This window comes from Mastacembelus armatus, chromosome 15 (genome assembly GCF_900324485.2).
Source record: "Mastacembelus armatus chromosome 15, fMasArm1.2, whole genome shotgun sequence".
Taxonomy (NCBI): Eukaryota; Metazoa; Chordata; class Actinopteri; order Synbranchiformes; family Mastacembelidae; genus Mastacembelus; species Mastacembelus armatus.
Genome location: NC_046647.1, coordinates 12,977,361 through 12,986,894, shown reverse-complemented (window position 1 = coordinate 12,986,894; position 9,534 = coordinate 12,977,361). Strand labels below are relative to the sequence as shown.

The following is a 9,534-nucleotide window of genomic DNA, read 5'->3' as shown; positions in this document are numbered from 1 at the left end:
CACACACACACACACACACCGATTCACACTCAAAGAAAGACTGGGAATTTTAACCAGGCTGTATAAAGACATTTGTTTAAGGATTCACTTAAACTGAGGAGGGTTTTATTCCTCTCCAAACACTAGATGCGAGTGTGTGTGTGTGTGTGTGTGTGTGTGTGTGTGTGTGTGTGTGTGTGTGTGAGGGTGTGTGTGTGTGTGTGTGTGTGTGTGTGTGTGTTGTTTCTACATCCCTCTTGTCTATTTATTGAAACCATCAATGTAACAGAACACTTTATGCTTATGTGAGTCCTCTCCAGTTACACTTTCATTTTTAATTAATTTGGGCCAATGTCCCCAGAAGACAAACCATGACTAAAAACAAACACATGCACAAAAATGCCTCCCGTTTCTTTTCACAGCCTCAGCAACACCCATAAGGAGCATGCTGAGCAGAGGAAAATGTATCCTGTAATTGCTTTTTGGGCAAATTAAAGCCAAATAAATAAAATGATACCAAATCAGCTTCTTGTGGTGTTGCCTAGTCATGTTAAAAATATGCCATAACACATAACCCTGCTAAATGGTAAATATGCCCAACATTACGGTGTGCAGCCTACTGTACTACTGAGGGTTGTGCGTAATTTAAGCATTTTACAAAATAAAAGCATAGAAACATGCCGCATAAAACACAGACATTTTTCGAAGAACCTGTTTTAAATGCAAACCATGTATTTTAGTTTTGTTCATCTTTGATACATTATGTCACTTAATGCATATTCGTCACAACAATTCGTGTGCCCTTCACGGACTTTATTTTGCTTTCTATGACCGGAAGAGGCGTTGGTTGTCTTGTGTGGCTTGACGCTGGTGCGTAATTTAACACTCCATCAGGGTCGCGTCTGTCACAGCTGCTCTGGACTTTACTCAGAAAGGATCAAATCTCGGTGGCATTAACGCAGAATGGATCTGAAACTGCTGGCAATCGTGACTGCGCTCGTGGTGGTGATATATGCGCCTCCATCACAAGGTATGGAATCATTTCTGTGTGTTTCTGCATTTTGTTTGTTTTCTTGATTGTTTTGTATAGTACACATTGCAGGTGTAAAATAACGCTATTGTTATGATTCTTTTTTAGTTATTAGAGATTATTTGATCATATAATTTTAAAGGGTGGACCAAAATCTATAGATTTTAGATTTATTTATAGTTTTGTTAGAAAATAAAAATATGTTTCAATCATTGCGACGACTGATGACTTTTAGTGCTTAGCTGTATAAAAATAATCCTGGTTGACTTCTAGACACTTATTATGTTATGTTTACATTAATCCTAATTTTGACGTGACGTGGTACAGTCTCAGTTTTATTGAAAAAACCTGTTCAAATAACTGGAGATTTAATTCGGAAGTTTCAATTTCATTCAATGGAAGTACAATTGTTGCCCAAATGAGATGTAAATTAACTGGTTTGTGCTAATTTTAGTTTCATTATTATTAGTATTTTATTGCACAAATGTTATAATCTTGTTTTGGGAACTGGTGGAAAACGCATTTTACGCTGTGCAGGCTGCACATGTGGTTCTTGCTGTAAGAAATTCAGCGAGTGTGTTTGTTCTGCGCTTTGTTTTCATTTAATCAGCGCAAATGAGGCAGCTATGAGAAAAAACCACGGCCAGTCATGGCGACATCAGTCACCTAACGTTAGGGTGTTGCGCCTTTTATCATGGTAATACCTTGAGCTCAGGTGTAAAAATAATTAGCATAGGGTTTAATCTATAGGGTACTTCTCACCATATGTTTGTGTAACCTGCGGTTTCCTATCAGTTTTGCTCAACTGTCCTTAACACGCCTCATTTCTTTTAAAATCACTTCCACCCAACTCAACAATTTGCCGCATTTTTCAGCACCGTTACCCTGGTTAGACCTCAGCTTTGTCATGTAGATTTCACCAAATAGAAATCTATTGTTCTTCTATGGTTCTATTTATTTTTCCACTTTAATGAACCATAAACATCTCTGTGTACAAACCTCAAAGCTGATGTTGTAATGGAAAATATGCAGATGAAGTTTAAGGACCACACAGTGCACAGTTGTGTATGAAAGAGTGTAGTGTATGTCTGTCCTCATATACATTAAATGTCTCTTTCCTCTGTGCATGTTCTGTGAAGAAAGCAGAAAAGTAAGGAAAGAGAATGTAAAATGTTAATTCGATGTAACATTTTTAGGTCCAGCCACCCAAATCCTGCAAAGATAATTGATGGATGGAAAATAAATGTGCATATCTTACTGATTCTGAGATTTATTAGCTATAACGTATCTGTCAAATACATAGCATGTTTGTTTGTTATTTAATTTTTAGCTCATGTGATTGAAGTAATTATGTTTAATCCTAACTTATTTTCAACCAGGTGTTAGGGTTAGGGGTGGGTCTAACAGTATCCCAGATTCAAGAGTAGATCATTATCTATGTTTTATTACGCTCTTTGAAAAATGCTTTGTATAACTGATAATGATCTGTCCTCTCCTTTCTCAGAGAAGCCCCTCAGTCTGGTGGAGAGATGCTATTGCCGCGCAGCAGCCAAAAATGTCCCACGGAGCCAAATCAGAGAGATCAGGTTCATCTCCACACCTAACTGCCCCTTCCAAGTGATGTGAGTATTGTTTTAATATATATTTCATGTGGGTGGGATATGTTTCCTACCCTGGTCTTTGAAAAAAATGTCAGGTCTCCTCCTTGTTGGACATTTCTCACCATCAATCTCCAAGAGGAGACAGGTCAGAGAAAAGAGTTGTGCATGCATGTGTACACACACGCCCCGCTGTCATTTGGCCTCACACACATCCACAGAAAAGAAGCGGTTTTTACCACAAGCGCACTGATGCGTCCACAGGAAGTGTTAAGTAAACGTGAAAGGGAAGTGGAAAGTTGCATGGAGGGTTGTTTTCAATAATTGCAATAATTGTGGGTTTTCTAATTTTCTAATTGGGTTTGTTTGTCATGCAGCGTTTGCACCTCATACTCTGCTTACAACTTTGAGGTCTGATCTCATTCATTGTTACGGTTTGTGTGGAGCGGAATTTGCAGATGAAAGTGTGCAGCAACACAACCGCAGTGTGCTTGGTTACAATTCAAAAGAAAACCTCAGGAACATGTTGAGAGTGGGAACTAGAATTGGCAGGCATTTTTGGCATTACAAGGACACGTACAGGAAAAGGGAAAGAGTTACTCAAAAACAGAGCACAAGCACCAAATGAGGTGAGAGCTTCCACATAGAGACACATGATCCAGTGTTGACCCATTCTGTAAATAACCAGAGGGTTATGCTGGATTTAGAAAGTAGACTGTAGCAACAGGTTAACGGATTGACTCCTCTCACCTATTCTTTGAAAACTGCCTGAATGCACATATTCTTAATAAATATCCATAACAGCATGACAAAGAATGGCAGCTGATTATCAAATGTATACACTCCTGTGAAAAAGTCCTCCATATGTGTCAAAGTGACGGGGTGGTGTTAATTCATTCGTCTGATAACAGTGTGTTACAATACCCGTGGCACTGACTTTGCATAGATCACTAGATCACTGTTTTTTCTTCAGCTGAGGTATTTATACTGAACTGTTTGTCTTTTTCTGATCAGTGCCAGGCTGAAGTCAAAGAAAGAGGTGTGTATCAACCCAGAGAGCCGGTTGGTGCAGCACTATCTGAGGAATGCTCTTAATAAGTAAGTACAAACAAATTTGGCTGGTTTTAGTAATAGATTTTGTTTATGCTACAGTGTGTGGTACTCTGCTGTCATTTTCCAGGCTTTGACAGATAGCTCATCTACTGAGCTACTTCCACTTTGCAGACTTAAAGTAAAGCAGTTTAAGTATGCGAAGGTGCCATTGTGCATTTGAGCATCCATCAATAGGCCATTGTGAGAATAACAGCTCGTAATTGCCCAATTTCTATTGGAGCCCAAATTCAAAACATGCTGGTACATGACCAAGTGGGAGTAGAGGCTGAATCCTCTTTCACACACAAAATGTGGGTTTGATGTGGGACAAAACTTTAAAACCTTCTTTAATCCGCTCTTATACCAAACTGCTGTTATGGGCTCATCCTCTGTCATTAAAAGTTATGCTGGAGATTCAGCATGAATGAATGGTATATGGGAAAAATGATGTAACTTTATTAAATTACCGTTGTATTTTTTTCATTTAATGTCACATTAGTGCAACAGTTAAAAAGTCTGACTGAGGCTGAGAGGGCTATAAATCACTGTTAATATTTTGTGAAAAATCTACACCATAAGGTTTATATAAGGGATGAAAGTGCCATCTTAAAATCTGTGCAGTCATACAGTATATTTTCTAACACAGAGCGGAGCAGTTGCATGAGGCAAATTCTTCACTGTGTTGCAGTGGCACATAATGAGCGGTCTTGGAGGTCTTGGCTTTTTACATTATGAAAACTAACGTGCAGGATGCTCCAAGTTGAAATCTGCTCCTGTACCTATGAATGATCCACCCTCAGTCCCAAAGTCAGACGATCTGTCTCAGGGATTAATGTGGAGCCTGTGATTTGTCGAGGTGTGAACAGTCCTCTGCATAACAAAAAAGCCCAAGGACAGAGTAGATGGTGGTCATTCACAATGGGTCAGACCTAATGTGTTTCCAATTACACATAGAGTCAAAAGGGAGGAGGAACAAACTTATTTAGAGTGTGTAGAAAAGCATACAGTTGTAACTCATGCATTATGCCACACTTAGATAAACAAAACCATGATTACCTTTTCATATTAGTTGAAATATGGCTCATCATTTATAAAGTACAACCCAATGTCAATAATTAAACTTCCCAACCACGTTCATGTGTTTATTTTGGTATATACAGTTCGTGCAGTAGTGTATAAATATCACTCTGCAAATTAATATTTTATCTATAATTTAGCAAATATTTTTTTTATTTACCAGCTAAAAAACCAAACCTGACACAATTAATAGACTAAAACTTCAGAGTTGGAAAAGGCCGACTGACTAAAGGGAGAAAAATGGGATGAGTTAACCAGCTAAAATTGAATGCAGAATAGAACAACTGCAACATTGCAATATTTTTGCAGCTTCATATCTATTTTGTTGTTATAAAACTCATATCAATTTAAGTTTTCCTTTGCAGGATGAGGCAATCCAAATTTGACGACTGAAAGTGAACAGAGATCCTCCTGATCCATCACCGAGGATGTGGACCATCATCATCACAGATATGTAATGTGATATGAGATCATCTGCTTGTACAGCACTTATCCTGGCTGCTATGCTGCAGCTTTTTCCGTAGAGTGAACCTACAACTCTTCACTGTCCACCAATCCCGCCGTCATCATCACCATCTACCATTATCACTCTCACCATATAGATCTTATTAGTGCCAAGTGCAATTGTATCTGTTTGTTTTTCTAACTATAATGTATATACTTTTTTGTTAATGAACTTCAACAGTAAAGAGCTATTTTTGGAGATTTTCTCATCCATCTGGCGTCTCTGTCATTTTAGAAAAGGGATCTCGGGATCATAGGAGTAAAGCGGGATAGATGTAGGTCTGCAGGGGGGGTCTTCAGATAAAACATGAGCCAAATTCCCTCCAGCAAGTAGCAGATTCCTGTGCTCTGCTGCACCAGGATAAAATGGATTTATTATAACAAATCCTTAAACATGGAATCTGGTTATCCTTATTGTCAGATTTTAAATTGTACAAAATGATGTATTGTTTCTCTTCTAAAGACAGAGCAATGGGTAGAGCCTCACAGTTTGCCAAGTTGTAGTTCATGTTTCAAGTTAATTGGCACCATGAAATTTCAGTGGGTGCCAGCTAGCCTCAGACTGAATACTAGATCCTACCAAAAAATGGCAATTACAATGTTTTTGTGATGGAAATTGGGATGCCAAAAGAGCTGGAGCATTTCCTGAGCCGTTCTGTAGTTGGGTTACTCAACATGTCTGCTCTTTATATTTTTTAAAAAAAGCCGAACATCTGGATCCCAAATTGTTTAACTGATCAACCAGCAAGTTAAGATTGACTAGAATCATAGAGCTGTGCCCTTCATCGTTAGCCATCTTCCTAAATCTGTATCAGAGGGATTATTTCCTGTTTGCAGGATTCTAATGATATAAATGTCCATTTCAAAGAAGGATGTACAGCAATTTCAGTATCAGTTATTACATCAGTAGTTAAAACTGTATGTTATTTTTAGAGTCTAAGTAGATAAAGTAGTACTATTACTGACAAGAAAGAGATATACATGCAGCAGATACGACTACCTACAACTGTCATGCAGATAGCAATGCACTTTATATCTAATGTATCCATTTTAAACATTTAGCATTACTCACTAAGCTTGACCATTACATTCTCGCTTGTATTTTTCTGTTTATCATTCTATTTCCATTCTTCCATCCTATTCTTTTTGATTGATCAGTTTTTAACTGCATTTAATTGTTTAATCCTCATTTCTTCATTTAATGTGCCTTGTCATATGTAAAATTAATATACAAATGTTTATTTTGTACCCTTTTATGCATTTATATATTAAATCCAAACATTTAAATGAAGAAACTGTACTCACAATTGAGCCATCCAGCTAAACATTTATTGCAAAACTTATATGCAGTTGGTCAGTAAAAAAGGAAATCTTTAAATCTTTAAAATACGGATAATATTTTAATGTAAGCTTTCATATATGTTCTTTACATCATATATACACACACACACACACACACGTATACACACAGATGAACAGATACAGTTCAGATAAGTCAGTCTTTACATGTTTATATTCAGGCTAAAGCAAGCGTTTCTAGAGCCAACACACAGCTGGTGTAATCTTACTGTACTACTGGGGCAGAGGGTAAATTTGCAGCTTTGATGTGAAAACATGTGTTTAGCTTTACTCACAAGGGCAAATGAAAGGCAAGCACAATATTCATGCCTGTTATTTGACTATTAACTCAACAAGGGACCATTAGGAAAACATTAGAACTTAAAGGGATGAACTTTCAACTTCTCTCTAAGGGCATTATTTGCGGCGGAACACGGTAGTATATGTAATGAGAGTGATCTGCTGATTGAAACATCAGGGAGATAAAGCACTGTGAAAGGCAGTCCACAGCCCACTTCGCCATGTGTATGAATTAGCTTTGAAGTCCAGTTTGAGCATGATAAAAGTAGAGTCAGCAGGTGTGGGAGATAAAGCCATAGATTTCTCCATTGATTCAGCTCTGGTGCCCCAATTTGCGATAAAAAATTAATCAGATATACTCACTGTATAAGAACTAATTATGTTAAACTGTTAAAAGTATGCATCACTGCAAGAATCTCTGCAAGTAGCAACAAGAATTTTCCTCTCTAGTAATGTGAAGACTGAACACTTGTCTAATGTGACATTTTAACAATCGAACAGAGGACAGACTGTCATATCGTCCATTAATTGTACTCAGAGTAAATCATTTGAAAACATTTGTTCACTGAGAATATTTCAATTAAACATTGTAAGACAAATTCTTCACATGTCCTTTGTATTTGTTACTACTTGCATATCATCTGTGGGTGTTTTATCATTTGTGTGGCCTGCGCTGGAACATACACAAACATGTTCTCTAATGAAAAACAGTTGTTTGCAATAGTCCATAACTCATTGTGTTCCCAAGATCACTGCCAACATCCACCAGTTAAAACTGTGCAGGTGGTGTGACTGGTGCCTGAGGTGTAGGAAAAGGTGCATGTAGACGATTTCATTTTAAAGTTTATGTGTTTATGTGTATGTACTTGTAAGTTTATGGAAAATGTATCTAAAAAAACGGCAAGAAATGTCTGAAAACATTACACGTTGCTCATAAAGCTCATAAAGAATGTGTTTTGACTGAGCTGCAAAACAGAAAATGAAAACATATAAAGAGGTTTTTATATCAAAGTCTGTATTGAATGAGATACTATCAAAAGTAATTGAGGAGTTATTTAAGCTCTGACACATCTGCACATCAAGGAAAGAACATGAATTATTGGCAGATTTACATGAATGATCTTCCTTATTGCCAGGTTTTTACTTGAGGATTACTGGGCACCAAGCCTAAATAAGCATCCAGTCACCCTCAGCATGTTTCACTTGTTCATCACTAAATCTGAGAGACAGGCACATAGATCTAATCAGCTGTGACTGCCACTTTGGAGATAAAATGAATCCCTTAAAGGAGCAACTTTTAAATTAAAGAACCCAGTTTAAGTGTGTGTTCCAAGGCTTTTGTGAAATAGTCTACTCAGCAGCTTGGTATGAGCTGTACAATCAGCATTGTACTGGTTTGCTCAAAGGCCGAGGAATATCATGACAAATTTATATCCACTGTTGCTTTCAAAACTCTGTTGGGGTTTAGAGTTCAACCACAATGTCAGTCAATGAAAACCTGACACCTTGACAGATGAACAAAGAATTAGCATGTGAAATGCAAAGGATTACACAGAAATAAGGGACCAATGGAGTCTATGTGCTCATTTAACTTATTGTACATGTTCCCTCCATCTTTAACTCTAAGGGCTCCCAGATGTGCAGTCAGTGAAACTCCACTTAATGGTTACTCATCATGAAAAGCTGAGAATGGGAATATGAAATTTTAGTGTGCATGTGTGTGAACACATGTGCATGAGAGGGTAACAGGGGCCATAGAAAGCCACTTAAAGATGGCCCCAGTTGCTGTTTCCCAGTCACACCAGTTTTTCATACAAGCTACAAGGTGGTAAAGTTAAACCTAAGGGTCAGTTTTAATGTTTGTGTGTGTGTGTGTGTGTGTGTGTGTGTGTGTGTGTGTGTGTGTGTGTGTGTGTGTGTGTGTGTGTATATATCTGTAATGCTGGGTACAAGTGTGTACAGTACATGATATCACTTCCTAACTCTATTCCAAGATCATTAACTTTAACTTTGTACCTCCAGCCATGCACAGCAATTTAGGGCCTCTTAAAATCTACAGAGCATATTAGCTGGTCATAATGCAAGTGCTGCAACACAACAGTAATCCCTTAGAGGGAAATGAAAACTATCAGGCCTGTTACTATGTAGCTGTGATCTTAAACCTTTGAATTGTATGAACTGGCAGGATGAGGACACTGATCTTCTTTGTGGTCTCATCATATATACTTAGGCTCTACGAAAATACCCTCTTGTTTACATGTGAACTAGACGATCCTAATCCTACATTCATCACCTCAACATCCACACATCTACAAATATTTATAAAATGATGTATGTGTGTTGTCCTGCTGAACTTTGGGACATTATCTTTCTGTTTAGCAGTTTGTAAGACTAATACTAGGAGAGAATAATAAGAGAGAATGGGCTAGTTCGTCATTAACATTTGATCTCTCAAAGGGAAGCTTGACATTTTCTGTTTTACCCTCTCGACAGCTTAGAGCAAAGAGTCAGCTACTGGGATTAATCAGTGTTTTTCCTGGTTGAATGGTTGTCTTGTTAAATCCCAGATTTTCAGTTTTAAACAATACAGTACCTGAAATTTAAACTAAAGATGTT

At 37.7% G+C, this 9,534-nt stretch overlaps 1 protein-coding gene across 3 annotated transcripts; it reads left to right on the top strand.

Moving 5' to 3' along the window:
* Window positions 1-851: 851 nt before the first annotated feature.
* cxcl12a (chemokine (C-X-C motif) ligand 12a (stromal cell-derived factor 1)) lies at window positions 852-7,518 on the top strand. 3 transcript variants are annotated; one of them, XM_026308959.1, is made up of 4 exons: window positions 852-1,009; window positions 2,514-2,631; window positions 3,622-3,705; window positions 5,142-7,518. In XM_026308959.1, exons 1-4 carry the CDS (start codon window positions 943-945, stop codon window positions 5,167-5,169), a joined length of 297 nt encoding a protein of 98 aa, XP_026164744.1. In that variant the 5' UTR covers window positions 852-942; the 3' UTR covers window positions 5,170-7,518. The 3 variants fall into 3 exon arrangements, with proteins under 3 accessions (XP_026164744.1, XP_026164743.1, XP_026164745.1); XM_026308958.1 differs by having other exon boundaries at window positions 5,129-7,518; XM_026308960.1 differs by lacking the exon at window positions 5,142-7,518 and having other exon boundaries at window positions 3,622-3,709.
* Window positions 7,519-9,534: the final 2,016 nt, after the last annotated feature.

Bases quoted from the DNA above. Each gene is read 5' to 3' on its own strand.
- cxcl12a (XM_026308958.1), top strand. From the start codon at position 943: ATGGATCTGAAACTGCTGGCAATCGTGACTGCGCTCGTGGTGGTGATA. The intron at 1,010-2,513 runs GTATGGAATCAT...CTCCTTTCTCAG, and splicing joins ATATGCGCCTCCATCACAAG to AGAAGCCCCTCAGTCTGGTG. The intron at 2,632-3,621 runs GTGAGTATTGTT...TTTTCTGATCAG, and splicing joins AACTGCCCCTTCCAAGTGAT to TGCCAGGCTGAAGTCAAAGA.